General features: G+C 50.6%; 1 protein-coding gene across 26 annotated transcripts in view; it reads right to left on the bottom strand.

Annotated features, from left to right (window-relative positions):
* MSI2 (musashi RNA binding protein 2) overlaps positions 1-15,469 on the bottom strand; it is a 255,628-nt gene that overhangs the window by 56,181 nt on the left and 183,978 nt on the right. For all 26 annotated transcript variants that reach the window (XR_012625799.1, XR_012625797.1, XR_012625798.1 and 23 more), the window contains exon 8: positions 2,898-2,980. Coding sequence is in view for 21 of the 26 variants with exons in the window: in XM_074845694.1 (XP_074701795.1) it covers positions 2,898-2,980 (83 nt within the window). In the remaining 5 variants the exon portion in view is untranslated. The remainder of the gene's footprint in view (positions 1-2,897; positions 2,981-15,469) is intronic.

Consider the following 15,469-nt stretch of genomic DNA (forward strand, 5'->3'; position numbering starts at 1 on the left):
GGCTGCCAGTCCGGGGAGAAGCCTGAAGAGTGCTGATACATTAAAAAACCCCACAAAACCCACAAAATCCCACCATGAGAAACAGCCACAGGTGCTACGCAGCGCCAAAGCTGGTTTTAAAACAGCCTAACGTTTTTGTCAGCTGCTCCGGGGCCTGACTTGAGATCCTGACTTCAGCAAAAAGCGCCTGGGCCAGGCTCGGCTCATCGCACCCCTCGCCGGCGCCTGTCCCGTCGTACCTGTGATGTGAACGACTCTATCACAGGGGGATCTAAAGGAACATAAATTACTCCATCAAGTTTCTTTTTCAGCTACTTTTGCACCCTCTTAGAAAACCAGGTTTCTCTTTGCAAAGCAGCCTGCTCGTGTCGAAGGAACAATATTCTGGGGATTGCTTGTTTGGGTTTTATTTGTTCCTCCTCCCCCCTGCAACGTTTGGAGAGCATCTCTGGCCTCCCACGTAAATTCCAAGTTTCATTTATTAAATACCTCACTGGCATTTTCTTTTCACTTTCACACTGCTCGTTTAATATTACATTTGACATTCTAAGCTTTACGGATGGCAACAGAAGCAGAATGGGCGGGCTAAAAATAGCCTGCCAGGGAGACGGGAGGCTAGAAATAGGCTCGTGAACAACAACAGCCCCGCTACCCTTTGCTTGCCCCTGCGTTTTGGGAAATGAAAGCAGTCAGGAGATGAGGAACAGAGAGCTCAGGGCGAGCGGGTGCCCGCGGAGCCGCAGCTGGGGATGGGGATGGGCACGGGGACGGGGATGGGGTCCCTGCCCCAGCTCACACAGCGGCTGCAACCCCATTGCCTGGAGCTGGGGCTGCGGGAGCCCGTCCCCTTCGCAGCTCAACGCTAGAGGGGGGCATGTTAAAAAGGAAGCAGGAGCGGTCAGTCTCCGAGGGCGCTGCGGAAAGTACATCTGCAGCTCCCTCTGACCCCCCGCCAGCCCAGCGGCGTGTCACCTCCCGCCAGCTGCAGCAGCTCCCCGTCGCACACGCGTGCGCAAGCTCTCGGGGCCTTGCACGGGTTTGGTAATTAATCTGCAGACACATCAGCAATACGATGAGTCAGTCCCAAGACAGGATCATGTCTCATCTCCTCCCTCGTGGGCTGCTTTTAAAATTAGCGCTGTAGAAGAAGTGACAAGAAGAGAACGCTCGAAGCATCGTGGCACCTGGATCGTGCACCCAGCCGGCACAGAGAGCCGGGAAGAATATCCTTTAATTATCCGCGACAACTAAACACCAACAGCCTACACTGTTTCTTCTGCTCTTTGTGATGTTCTTGAGTGTTTTCACCCTGTCCCATCCTCCACGTTCCCCGCACTGCTGTTACCTTCCCGTGCAGCCTTTCATCTGGGAAGAAATCCTCCCAACAGCTCTCCCACCGCTCCTCCCCTCGGAGGGGGCTGCCGACAGCCGGGTGAGATCTGCACAGCGCCCGAGCGCGGATCCTGCTGCGAAGCGTCAAACAGCGCGCTCTGCCCCGCCGCTGGCGCTGGTTTTGCTGGGACACACCAGCAACCTGCTGCTCCTTCCAGCCTACACCCAGCACCGCACCAGCGTGACACCGGGCTGTGCCGGGCGAAGGCTGAGCCTCGCTCCAGAGAAAAACCTGTTGTGTGAAATAACTAAACCTGGGGAGTACGACACGGCACGCACCCACCTGCCGTGAAGTGGTACGAAAATCCTGGAGTGTGGCACTGCAGCTCCTCCCTCCCAACTGACAATCTTACCTAAATTCATACTCCAAGCATTTCTAATTTGTTGCTGGGTCTCTCGACTGGATGCAGGGGTGGGAGCAGTTGGGGTTAGTCCTTTTTGGTTTGTTTTAAGGCAGATTAATGAGCATTTGGTACGTTATGTCGAGGGGAACGGGCCTCCCCCACAACCCACACGTATCTCAGGGGAGGTATCGCTGGTGGCAGGCAGCTCCCGGGAGCAGGAGGCAGCTGGGGAAGCAGCGAGATGCTTGGACAGGGCAGTGGGAAAGCCCAGGAACGCATCCGAGACAGAGTGAGAGGCTTCCCGCAGGGCAAGGGGAACTGCCCCGGCCCTGCCCGGCCATCCCACCACGCACTTTGCCAAGGGGACCCTTACTTTTATTTCGGATGCATATTGCAGTGGGGAACAATATGAGGAATATTATTTCAGTGCCCTGGGAAAAATTAGCAAGTCAAATATTGAATCAGGCCTCCAGCATATGCCAAGGAGATTGCTTTGATCTTATCCACACTAAAAGCTCTATTATTGAATTTAAAGTCTGTGAACACATATCAGACCAATATACAATGCATATCTGAATACACATTTGAGAAGCAAAGGATGTTTTGACAAAGGGAAAAAGAATATTTTAGCTGAAAATATCAAAGTTACTGCATCAATTGAAATATAAATGCCCTTTTTTGTCTGGCTCAGTGGCTTTACTGACAGGGCAACCCGCGACCTGAGACCTGACTGTCATTTCAGAGAAACTTCACCCCGGTCTGGCTCCTGGGTTGGGCCTGGGTGGGAAGTGATTGCGGCTCGATGGCAGAGAGCCCCGACTACCCAGGGGCCACGGTCCAGCACCAACCTCAGGAGCCAGGAGCTTGACCAGAACGGCTATTTTGGGAGCCCACGGTCTGGAACGGTTACTCCAGCCCAAGTCCCTTCTGAAAACCCCCAACGCAGGCGTTTAGCAGCTGCCACGGCTCTTCCCAAGAGCAGCACGGGAGAAGGAGGGCTTCTCCTCAGCATCCCGTGACCCTGACACCCCCGCCCAGCACTCAATTAACCTCTCGGAGAAGGGTGGCCCAAAGGGCCACCACCCAGGCCCGGCAGACATCTGTGACAAGGGGCGAGAGCTTGCTGCCACCGACACGTGCTGCAGAGCAAAAACAACTTACCATTTTATTATTGATTTCGTGGAAATGAATTTCACAGACTTTTTCCACCACGTCTTCATTTTCAAAAGTTACGAAGCCAAATCCTATTTAATAAAGAAACAAAAAGGGGAGGGGGAAAGGAAAATATTAGTTAAGCTGAACAGTTTCACTTTAATAAAGCATTACTTAGCCTTTGGGACTTTGGAAAACTTTCATAAAAACATGCACGTGTAAATACACCTGCTGTCTATGGAGCTGTTGCTGAACCTATTACGGACTAATGGAGGGAAGAATCATTGTCTTGGGGAAAATTAATATGGTTCTGTTCCAGCTCTTCCATAGGATTTAATGGAGAATTAAAACCTCCTTATGGATTTTTTGATCCATCCTGCAGAATTTAATGGATAGTTACACCCCAGTTACATGATGGCTCAGAAACCACAATAAGGCCATATTTTCTTTACACCTTATAGGTTTTTAAGAGCAATCTCTAGAAAACCCAATTATATTTCTATGGAACCATATTGATTTTATCTCTTGCTTAATTCCACGGGACTTCTCCATTAGAGCTGACTCATTACACGACACCCCCCCCCCCCCCCGCCCCCGAAAAAAAAATCCATGAAGGCAGAAGACGATTCCTCATTTACCTCTGGTGAGGAAAAATATACCAGTGCTTCCCCAAACAGGCAGAGAAGCGCTTTGTGTTTCCATTCACCCTGAGCAAACACCGAACGTCCCCGCTGCTGCGTGCCAGGGCCGGCGGCGCAGCCACCGCAGCCCCGTCCCGCGCGGATGCAGCCGGCCCCGCGGGTCAGCCGGGCTCCGGAGGTGCTTATTTGTCCCTTTCTTCCTGAATTACTTCCTCTAATACCTCATCAGGACATCCTGAGGCCTCCGAGAAACCATTACGGTTAAGGCCTCTGATCTAATCATTCCTCTCTTCTCTGCTGCCGCTTCAAAGGAGCCGTGGATTTGGGCTGGTTTGGGGTCGTTTGATGCCTGCTGCCTGCCTGTAGCTGTACACTGGGTTTGCTCTGCTGGGGCCGCACTAAAGAAATCTGGCAGCCCCCCACAGCTATACACAGTCATGTTCCCTGCTCCTTCCTTAAAAAACAAATAAAAATCAAGCTAATGAACGAAAAACAATCTAATGTGCTACATTTCTGGCAAAGGCTTGATGAGTCAACATCGACACCAATTAAGCTAATGAAATCTTAAAAATGTAACAACAGGATGAAGTTCATCCCCCAAACTGCATTGAAAACTGCTGGACTCAACGCTGGTGACATGGCCCCTGATGGCTTCATCGCAGCAGGCTCTGGGCCAAACGAGCCGGAGCTGGGGCACCCCCAGCACCAGCCTCTGCCCCTGGCTGGGGGGACGGAAGAGAGGGGAGAAACCAGCGCTGCCCGGCGTTATTGTTGGTGAATAGTTTTGCCCAGTGAACATCCTCTGTTCAGCCATGAACAGGTCGAGGGAGGGGATTCTTCCCCTCCGCTCTGCTCTGCTCGACCCCCCTGCAGTGCTGGGTCCAGCTCTGGGGGCACCAACATCAGAAGGACATGGACCTGCTCGAGCAGGGCCAGAGGAGGCCACGAAGATGCTCGGGGGGCTGGAGCACCCCCCTGTGAGGACAGGCTGAGAGAGTTAGGGGGTTCAGCTGGAGGAGAGAAGGATCTGGGGAGACCTTAGAGCGGCCTCCCAGGACTGAAAGGGGCTACAGGAAAGGGGGGAGGGACTCTTGATTGGGGGTGTAGGAATAGGATGAGGGGGAATGGGTTTAAACTGACAGAGGGCAGATTTAGATGAGATCTAAGGCAGAAATTCTTCCCTGTGCGGGGGGTGAGGCCCTGGCACAGGTTGCCCAGAGAAGCTGTGGCTGCCCCCTCCCTGGAAGGGTTCAAGGCCAGGTTGGACGGGGCTTTGGGCAACCTGGGCTAGTGGAAGGTGTCCCTGCCCAGGGCAGGCAGGTGGGACTGGATGGACTGTAAGGTCCCTTCTGACCCAAACCAGTCTGTGATTCTATGACTCAATTATCACCCTCCAGTACTGGGCCTGCTCCCCCTCCAGCAGCGGGGAGTGCCGTGGTGGTGTCACCCCGACCCGCTCCCCCTGCCAGACCCAGCACTCCCAGCAAGCGCCCAGCAGCAGGTGCTGGGGTCCCAAAGCAATACTTCATCATTTTAGACACAAACGAGATTTGCTTTGAAGGGGCACAGCAGAAAATACTAAAACTATACAGGGTTTTTGGCAGCCTACAGGTACAAGACACATTCTGCAGGCTACGGTATTTGAAGCTGTGAAGTGCGTTTCAAGGTGAGGTCTGAGCAGCTCCCAGACGGCTTGTTCAGGAATGCACTGTACGTGTAGCAATGAGGAATGCTCCCATCCCAATTTGGACCCTCTTACTGGGGAAAAAAAACACCAGAAATGGTTTCTAGATCTCCTCCAAGGCATAACACATCATCTGACAGCACATCAGACTCCAACCCAGCGCTCAGAACACTATTTTACTTCGCACTTAAAGCATGCAGCAGCTTGAAGTATTTTACTTAACTCGAGTCTTTCATTTGCCTTCTAAATTACTCCATTTAAATCTACCTTAAACAGACCTGTAGTTAAAACTAAAATTTTTGTGGTTAACTGGCTGAATACGGCATCCCAGGAATCCGGGAGCACGCTGTGCTGGGCAATTACTGGAGCTGGGAGCAGTGTGCCGCCGGGGACCAGCCTTGCCCAGCGCTATGAGACGGCCAGCCCGGGTCTACAAGTCATTAATTGTTTGAGCACCAGCAACATCTTCATCATTACTAACTCATTAGCGAATACTGCAGTTGAGGATTTCTCTTTCAACTTTTGTCAGGTCTCACTGCCAGGATGGAGGGGAGAGAGGGAATTTAGAGGAGATTAGCCTTAATATGCATAACACCGCAGAAAGCCCACTGCAGTCATTACACATTTGGACTCGGAAACAAGTTTCCCATTCTCAACCCACTCCATATGGCTTAAACACAGGTTTATCAAGAAATTATTTGTCTGATTAAATCAGATAGGCACCCAGCTTTCTGCATTTACAGATTTTATAACAAGAATAAAATAACAATCCATAGGTGTCAACACTCATTTGCAGGTTTTTTTAAAAGATCTACGCGGCTTCGCACAGGCCAGTCTGGCTGGCTTGGCAAGAAAAAACAGACCTGACTGGGTCTGTAAGAAAACCCAACAGCATCTTCTATTCCTTCCTCTCTGGAGCTGGCAGACAGGCAGGGCAGGCAGCTCCAGCAGGTGCCGGGCTCGCAGGCTCAGGCCCAGAGCGCAGGCAGGGCACTTGATCTGTACCTGAACACTCACAATATTTTACCTTTACAATTATCAAGATTTTTACCTGACTGGGAAGCAGTGAGAGGATTTTAACCTGCACGCATACACGCACTTAAAACCCATAGGATGCTATTCAAGAGATGCTATTGCTCCTTAAATGAACAATCCCCAGGAGATCATATGCCCCAGAATTAAAAACTTCATAAAAGTGACAGGTAATGGGTCCTTTTTTTGTTTCACTTTTTGAATATCAGATTCCAACTTTTAATAATTGCACACACACAAAAATATTTCGGCATGCATGCCTTATTAGTTAGCATAATGAATACACGCTCATTTTTAAATTACCAAAACTCTCAGAAACCTTCCTGGACTAAATAGACAATTATTTCTTCTGAGAGGTACTAAGAATCAACAAAAAACTGGTTCTCAGAAAGTGTATGAAAAAGATTAACACAAAACAAAGAAGGCTGTTTAAAATGGTGACATAAATAGGATTCCGGTTGTCAAGGAGCACACATTTTAAAATGAAATTATACTGCATCCTTCTGAATGAAGCTATTATTGGAAGCTAACAAGCTCTATTTAAGAGATAAGCATTTAACAGAGTCAAACGGTTGGGTTTTTTATTCAAATGAATAAAACTGAATATTCATTTGAATAATCTTTTCTGTAAAAGAAAAGACAAAGAAGAGGGGAAAAACTAAAGTAAGAGGCAAACAGATGCCCCCAAACGAGAGGCTCTGAGCCAAGCGCGATCACTAAAGGAAGCTGAGACATGTATTCCCCACCTTCAGGTGAAAACACCCTCCTTTAGCCTCTGCTCAGGAAAAGGAGTCATTTCACTCTATTCATCGGCTGGTTAATGGGCACTGACAGGCACCGAAACGATGCCGAGGATCTCCCCGAGCCCCCGTGCCTGAAGGGGAGAGGGTTCGCTCTGCCCGGGGACAGGGCAGCGGCCGCACGGGCGCGGGGCTCCGGCTCGTTACCGGCTGCAACCTGGGCAAGGGAAGGCGTCGGAGGGGGCGATGCGGCGGGAAAGCGGCTTTGCGGTCACTGTGGAAGGAGGCCCAGCAGCAAGACCTGAACGAGCCCTCGGTGGCCCGGCGGGGGCTACCTCTGCCCAGGGGCTCTGGAGGAAGAGAGCGGCCCCGGGAGCTCCACGTCCCACGGCAGCAGCTCAGCTCCTTGCCGAGCCCTCCCGCCTGCGACGAGGGCCCAGGCTTTCCCTTGGGCCTGCAATTTTAGGGAAGTGACTGGATTTCTCACCCCATCACCCCCAAATCACCTTCCTTCCTGCCTCCCCGGGTGTACGTCAACGTGGAGACACTCAGGACACCCTGTGTGATCCCCACAGCCGCGCTCGCAGCAGCTTTGCAGCTTCCACTCACGCTGCCCGCAAAGACACGGAGATGCCACGTCTCGGAGGGACGGCGATGAAGGCTGGGCTGGCAGCAGTGTCCCCTCCGGCCTGCCCTCGCTGCCCGCCGCTCAGTGAGGGGACAGCTCGCTGCCAGCACCCCCCATGGCCCGCTCCTGCCTACGGTAACGCGTCACGGGCACGGAACACGAGTCCACTTCTGCAGGTGACTTATTTCACTCGCTGGGACTTTCTGCCTCTGCTAATTAGAAGCTAAAATATTTGGGGTCAATTACCAAAGGATGCAGCTGTCTTCAGCTTAAATAAAGCAAGCAGAAGGCACTCGCACCCCTGCAGACCAGGTCCCTTTGGGGATGGCGGGCTGACAGAATGATGCTTTTTTAACAGTGACTCACAAAAGGGGATTTTTTCACTAGGAAACAGGTACAAGTGTATTATTCACACGGGAGGGATCTGGCAAAATCCACTTCTTAGCGCAAGGCAAGGTAGTCTCAAGTATTCAAATAACCCCAAGTTTCACTGGAAACATTTCCAGTGAGCTTGCAGATGCCAGCCCAGCCGCTGATGTCCGACGGCACAGGGCGCATCCTCCGACACCCCTTCGTTACACCAAGAAGCCTCCGTGGACCCAGAGCCTTGCTCAGCCAGGACAGCTGCCCAGCCCTGTGGGTGGACGGCTCCGTGCAGCGAAGCAGAGCTCAGCTGCAGCACTTTCTGCCATGGTATTCCACAAATAAAGAGAAACATTGTTTGGAGAAAGAGACTGAAACCATAAAAAGATTAAAATAATTTAAAAAAATCGGTAGAAGCCATAAGTAATATTAAGAAGCCACACTGAAGATACCAAATGTCAGTGCTCCTGTGTTCTGCATTTTACTTTTTTCACACTTGAACCAACTATAATTCACACCTTTGTCGTCACTTGAGAGGTTTTATGTCAACCTCAGTAAAATATAGCTGAGATGACGACACCATTGCTACGAAATATATCTACTTTCTTTTGCTAGTTGGCAGCAACTTTTCCACAGCCTGGGCCTTCTCTGTGTGTACAGCGATCTATAGTGCAGCTGCGTTTGCACACACAGAGGACATCACTCGTCAGCAGAATTACACGAAAGCAGCTTATTGGGTTAAAGGTCTCGCTCTTTCAAGCCCATGCACGCATTAAAACAAGGAAAACAAGGTGATTGCATCCCGCGCCTGAAATGTTAAACCTAGGCTAATGCTGGGGTCAGCCCCTGAAGGGCTCTGATGGGCAAACCGGGAGCCCTGTGTAGCGGGGTGCCTGCCACCCCCCCCCGCCAGCGCGGTGCTGGCGCTGCCGGCATCTCCGTCCCCGGTGAGCCAAAACCACCTGCACCGGGGGCACGCACACCCGAGGCTGCTCTGGGAAGAGGCTCTTCAGCCTCCAGGAGGGATGCTCGGGTGGATGAAGGTGCTGGGAGGAGAGCCAGAGAAGCCTGTTTCAGCTCCCAGGCTGTCTCGGGGTCACCTGATGATGAGGAACAAGTCACTTCATCTCATCTGCACTTCACCCAAGCTGTATCTGTATTGTCTGGTTGGGCTGTAGGGTCTCAGCAGCTGGGACTGGCTCTTACTGCATTTATAGCACACCAGAGCACCAGAGAGCTCCTTAAAGGGTTCTGGGAAGTAAGTAATCACCAAGGCTCTTTTGTGCCTGCACAATAATCCCAAAGACCAAGGGCAGGAGACAAGAGCACAGAGAGGAGAAAGGAAGGGATTTACATGGTCCACATCATACCAATAAGCGATGCAGGCTCTGCTTAAATCTCACTCCCGCTGCTAGGCAAGAATAACCCGACAGTCGCCTGCTGCTGCTCTCGTTAATGCAGGATCAGTCTCCTCTTACACATGTAACGGGCTCTTGCGGCACCGTCCTGCTCCAAACTCCCAACCCGGCCGGCGCAGTGCGAGTGCGGAGCACGGCCCCGGGGGTCTGCGGTCCCGCCGGCCCCAGCCTGACCAACGGCCCTGCCGACGGCTGGGAACATCCAGCCTGACACCCGCTGCAGCACCCGGCATCGTAATGAGGAAATATTAGTTCAGGCTGCGTTCCCCTTTTGTGTTAGGTCTCCGTACCTGATCTGCTCATTTGTGTTTGCTTCATGCCTCGCCTCTTCTCCCCGTATTTAAGTTACTTAAGCTCTGAAACAGAGAAAGGTCCGGTCCTGCTGTGGCATTATTTATGCACCTGCTTTCTTGTTTATACCAACAGTTTTGGCAGCTGGTCCTGTAAACTGTAATAAAATGCTTTTCAAAAAGTAAAGAAAAATTAAAAATGAAGAAATGCGACCAGACAAGCCAGGCATAATAACGTTAAAGCCCGTGTCAATTAATTTTTCCTCTTCTTGATAAATGAGCCCCATTCCATCCATTAATAATGAGGGAAGAAACAAGAAAAGTTGACACTAGTTTAATTTATTTTCTCAACTTGCCTGGTCATATTTCTCCCTGTTGCAAAGCTTTCTGCTGCTGCTGGGAATTGCAAGTGGCTCCCACACAGTCGATGCATAGATTGGTGTGAATCAATACCATTCTACTTTATTCACACATCCCTTGTAATCAGAGGGGAAAAAGTTACTTAGTAAGCTACCGCGCATCCCAGACTGCCAAGCCACCTTATAAAACTAAAAATAATAATATTAATAAACCTGCAGGGGAGGGGTGGAGAGGGGGACATGAAACCAAGTCCTGTAATCGCTGTCACCGCATCTTGTCTTTACAGACAAACAGAATGAACCGAGCGGAGAGGCTGGGACATTTTAATTGCTCAGACAGTGAACCACGGATGTTTCTAACTTCCTGCTGTCTGCGAAGGTAATTCAAGTCATTACCCTGAGAGTCTGGGAGCCAGGACCCGTGGGTTTAATCCTGCCTCTGGGAAACATCATTCGTTAGCACCAGAACCCAACAGCCAGGACTCGAAAACTCAGCCCTGACTTTGCCGCCTTCTTATGTTGTATCTTTGGAGAAATCACTTAAATCTTCCTTGTGGTCCAGGCCCCACGTTTCTTCCCACTCACCTTCTAGTCCCTTCCTCAAAGTTTTCATCTGACACACTGCAACTCAGCTCGTTAAAGCTCGAGATTGTCTATCTAGGATAAAAGCTGTCAATTCTACCTTGTTATTTCCTGTTATTCCAATTTCCTGTGCTGCAAACACACAAAAGGAGAGGTTTTGGTTTCCAGAGAAGTAACTCTCTCCAGATTCACAGAATACAGCCTTAGTCTGAGAAGCAGATTTCACCTCCTTACCTCCAAGGAGGGGTTTGCTGGGAGAGCGATGACCACAGCGAAGGAACCACCCGAAGGCACCTCCTGCTCCGTGGAGAACAAGCTCTCACCTCACCCTCCTGCTAACCAGGAGAGGGATGCAGCAGGAGAGGGAAGGGGAAAGAGAAGGTTAACACCTATGGGCTAGGATAGAAAATATCATCCTCATTTAACTGTAAAGTGTGCTCTCTAGCAGTGCTTCTGTGAATGACGCTCATCAAGACAGATGATTAGCCTGCACATCCATTTAGTGTTTATGTGCATCTTGGGTGGGTACTGAAAATAGTTGGTTCTCCTGGCAGACGCAGGCAGGTATTACTGCTGTTTAAAGTGTCAATATATGCTCCATGACATGAGAGTAAATTCTCAAAATTAAATCAGCAGACAACTGCCTTAGATCAAAACCTCCATACAAGGTGCTAGCGTTTCAATACCAGCGCGGCGGGAGAGCAAAGAGCTGAGGTCAGCCGCGCAGCTGGATAAAGGGCACCAGCAAGAAACTCCTTTGCTTTTGTTCTGGAAAGCTGCAAGGCTCAGGCTCCTTGCTCCGTCCTCCCACAACTGCGTGGCATTTGCAGAGGTAGCATTGCTCAAAAAAAAAAAAATAAAAGGCCCCTTAGGATGAGCAGCTGCTGTGCCACGTAGCGGCCTGCTCCTCTGAACAGGCAAAAATCCACCCAAACTAGTTTGATTTTCCCTGATGGGAGGATGAAGGGTAACAGGGACTTGTCCCCCTCTCAAATGACCCATTTTGACCCAAGATTTGCAGGCTGGGGGGCACGCTTGCCTCTCCTTGCCAGGCCGAAGCCCTCGCGGTCGCACGGGACGCCGGGCTGCACAAGGGGAACCCACTGCCCCTCACCGACCGCGCTAATGTAAGCGGTACCTGAACTTTCCGTAATAAATTTTTCATAACAACAAATCTTCATTAAAATTTGATTCTATTAACGTTCTGAAATCAAACCAAAGCGCTGAGTACATAATGACTGAAACGCACACTACACAGCAACTTACTAAATGCCAGTTTTATCATATTGTTAATTAACAGAAACCATTAATGCATTCACAGATCATTTAGAAGCATTAGCGGTGACCTAAGAAAAATTGCATGTACGTGTGATACACTTACGTCTGCATTTTCTGCATCTGTATTTTCTACGCAGGAGGCCCCAAAGTTTGTTCCCGACTCAGCTTCTCTCCGTTACAGACATCATATCTCAACGGGCGCATTTTTGTCAGCAGCTTGAGAATTAAAGCATCGGACTGAAATATGAGACACTGAAGGAGAAAGTTACTTTGGGCAGCGTTTGCTTTTTTGTCAGTATTTAACTCCAGCTCCTCTAGCGCTGGGGAGCAGACCCACCCTTGCTCCTCACAGCTTTTCACTGCTCCTCTCAGTTCAGGTACGGATTTCCCAGCTCCCTAACGAGTCGGTGGTACAAAAACGATGGGAGTGCAGCTGGGTGGGGGAAGCGTGGCATAAGCTAACAGATTTCTTTTTGTAATCAACGAAGAAAACCCCAAATGGTTGTAAAATCCAATTAATCTGTCCACAACCAGAATGGGAACCTCGTGCTTCTGCCTGTTCGTTAGCGAGACACGCAGCACACAGAGGCGGTGACAAACCTAAATGCTGATTTCTGTCCCCAAAACGAGTGCCCTGCAGCCCCTCACCGTGCCAGGAGGCAAAACCAAGGGAACCGTCACCACCACTCGGCCACCACTTGCCACCTCTCCTGCAGCCAAAGGGTGCGGACCTACCGGCGGGGGCCAGTGGTGGCCCCGCTCCCCTGCCGCTGCCTGCCAGCCCCCCCAGCAGAGGGCAAGGGCAAGTGGAGCAGCGGCCAGTGGTCCCGGCAGCAAAGGGAGGACGAAGGCCACTGCTCCCCAGGAGCTGGCTAACCCAGTTAGGCTCCCCCGTCAGAAATTAAAGCTGCGCCTAATGCAGCTGCAGTAGCCATTGCCCGCCGAGCGCAAAGTCCTGCCATCTTTATCTGTTTGCCTACAGGCGTCAAATACTCTCTGCCTGTCAATTCTTCCACAGTTTATTACTAAATTTCTAAAATATTACATTTTTTATTATATCCAAATTCACTTTATTGCATTTGACAATACAGATAATCACATACCATATGCTCTAATGTTTTGAAACCAATGCATGTTGACAGCAGTTTTTATTCATGATGCATAATTCTATCCAGGGCTGACAAAGGCGGCACAGCACCGAGCCTGGTGTGGCGGTCTTCTAGTTGGGGGGATCCTTTTTTCCATTTCCTTTTCTTCATTTTAACAACAGATTTACAATACTGGGAGGAAAGATGCTTTGCTTTCAGTCGAAATAGGAAATTGGCTGAAAAGACGGGCTTATCAAAGAGATGTCTTCAAAATATTAATAACGGGTGGGGGTTGGTTATTGTAATTACTTGCATTTGAAATGTGCTGCTAATGGGGTTGGGGAAGCTTGACGGCTCATCCACGAGCGAGCGGAAGGCGCGAGGCTGGACCCTCGCTCCCGCACACCCTCCTGCCTGGCTGTGGTCGCTCGGCTCTGAAACCAGCTCCTCTTCCCAAGGGAAGGGGTGGAAACGCGTGCACGCCCGGCGCATCCTGGGATGGCCAGGGGAGGGTCCCCACGGGAAGGGGACGCCTGGGTGAGCACTTCCTAAAAGACTCTAAAAGCCACATTTTCTCTGAAACAACACGTCAACGGGTCAAAGCCCCACAGCCTTCAAACCCCCCTGGTTTGAAAAAGATGTGAAATTAAACCCATGTTTAAGAGCTTTGCCGAACGGGGTCATCCGTTCCCATCACTTCTTCCTGCCCTCCCTTGAATCCACACTCATGAAAACCACGAGCTGTAAGCAGAGCTGAAGGGACGAGCTGGAGACGTCCCTCGTCCTCTCCCCGGCCCAAGCACACCCCCACGCCACGGGCGGCCGAGCTGAGAGGCCATCAAGACTCAGTGAACGCTCAATTCCTCGTTAAGCTGCTGGGAGAGGAAAAACCCAAGCAAACCCCAACTCCCAACCACGGCGTTCAGGCAACAGATTCAACAACTTGAACGATGGCAACGCTGCGCAAACCAAACAGGATGCTATGTCTAAATTAAGCTGTAATGACCTGCTCTGAGGTCTTTATTAGCCAGGTAATGATCATTTAAGAGGAGGTTACTATCTTGAGCCAAGGGCACCTAATACCATTACTGAACTTGTTAAAACCTGCCAAGCAAGTCATTATTTCTAACATTATTTCTTTTTCTCTTAACACAGCTTTCTACCTTTCCCCTTGTGGTGCTCAGCCGTAAATCACGGGAGGTGGCGATCATGCAGACTCGGTCGCCCTTCCCAGGAGGCTGAATTTAGCTCCCGCTCACCACGAGTAGGCTGAATACAAGACAAATCCCCCAAAAGAAAAAAAAGCGGGCTTTGAAAAACTCCAACCTTAAAAGGCCTGCAGAGCCAGGCCGTGGCACAGCAGAAGCACATAGCAGGGAGTGTTCTTCGTGGCCTGGGGGCCTCAAAGAGCCGTCGGGCCTTGGGCAGCCGTCGGCCGTCAGCATCTGATGAGGTGCCGCTCGGTGCCGGACACCGTTCACACGCTGCATGGGCCACTGGCACCTTGGCTGGGAAGAGAGGAGCTTAAACAACACCCCAGCCCTTAGGGATTTTGGGGCTGGTGAGAAGAGCAACAGCTTCAGAGTCCCCGTGGGAGCGTGGGGCGAGCTCAGCTGGGGACAACCTGCCTCGTTGGACACTGTTCGGACCTACCGCGTCCCCGTGCCAAGAGCGGTGAGGCAACGAGGCCAAGGGCAGACCTACCGCTGATTTTGAGAAGAACAAGACGTTGAGATGCTTTCCTGCTCACCCCAGTTATGCTTCCCAGGAAAATAACACTTAACCCCCTCCATTCCCCTTGCCCACCTTCAGTCCTACAGAGGTTCACACGAGGAAAAGAAAGAAAAAAGAAGAAAAAACCCAAAGCAAGCACGCAGCTGCTCTACGACTTCACGAAAAAACTTCACCGTGAGCTTGCCCACATCTCGCTCGCCCAGTGCCGAGCAGGGTCCTGCTGGCTGACGTGGTGGATCTGCCGAGGAACTGTGCCCTGTGCAGAGGGACGGAGAGGATCTGGCGCCCAGATCCTGGCGATCCTGGCTGGAAAGGAGTCGAGGCGGCTGCGTTTTACAGTAACCCAGCGTGGACAATATTATGAATGACACCAGCAAGCTGCCAGCTCAGGAACTCATTACTGTCAAGGTACAACATGGCTGGCTGCCAGGCCCCCAGCTTTCACACTCGCTATGCCAGAACATCCACACACAATTTAATTGCATTATAATTTCAAAAGTGCTTTTCAAACTGGAAAAAGGCATTCACTGATTAACCAGCGAAGAGCAAAATTGTTTATGAAATTGAATACAAAAAGCTACAGAAATGTAATTGGGTTGTTCTAGCACCTAATTTTCAAGCCATTTTCCCACTTATTTAATCACGAGATACAAAAGGAACTAGTGAATTGACTTCATACTAATTAGATTACTCCCCGCGATACTCCAGGCCTATATTCCAACCGGTTGATAGTGCTGCTTTAAA

This window comes from Strix aluco, chromosome 19 (genome assembly GCF_031877795.1).
Source record: "Strix aluco isolate bStrAlu1 chromosome 19, bStrAlu1.hap1, whole genome shotgun sequence".
NCBI classification, from domain to species: Eukaryota; Metazoa; Chordata; class Aves; order Strigiformes; family Strigidae; genus Strix; species Strix aluco.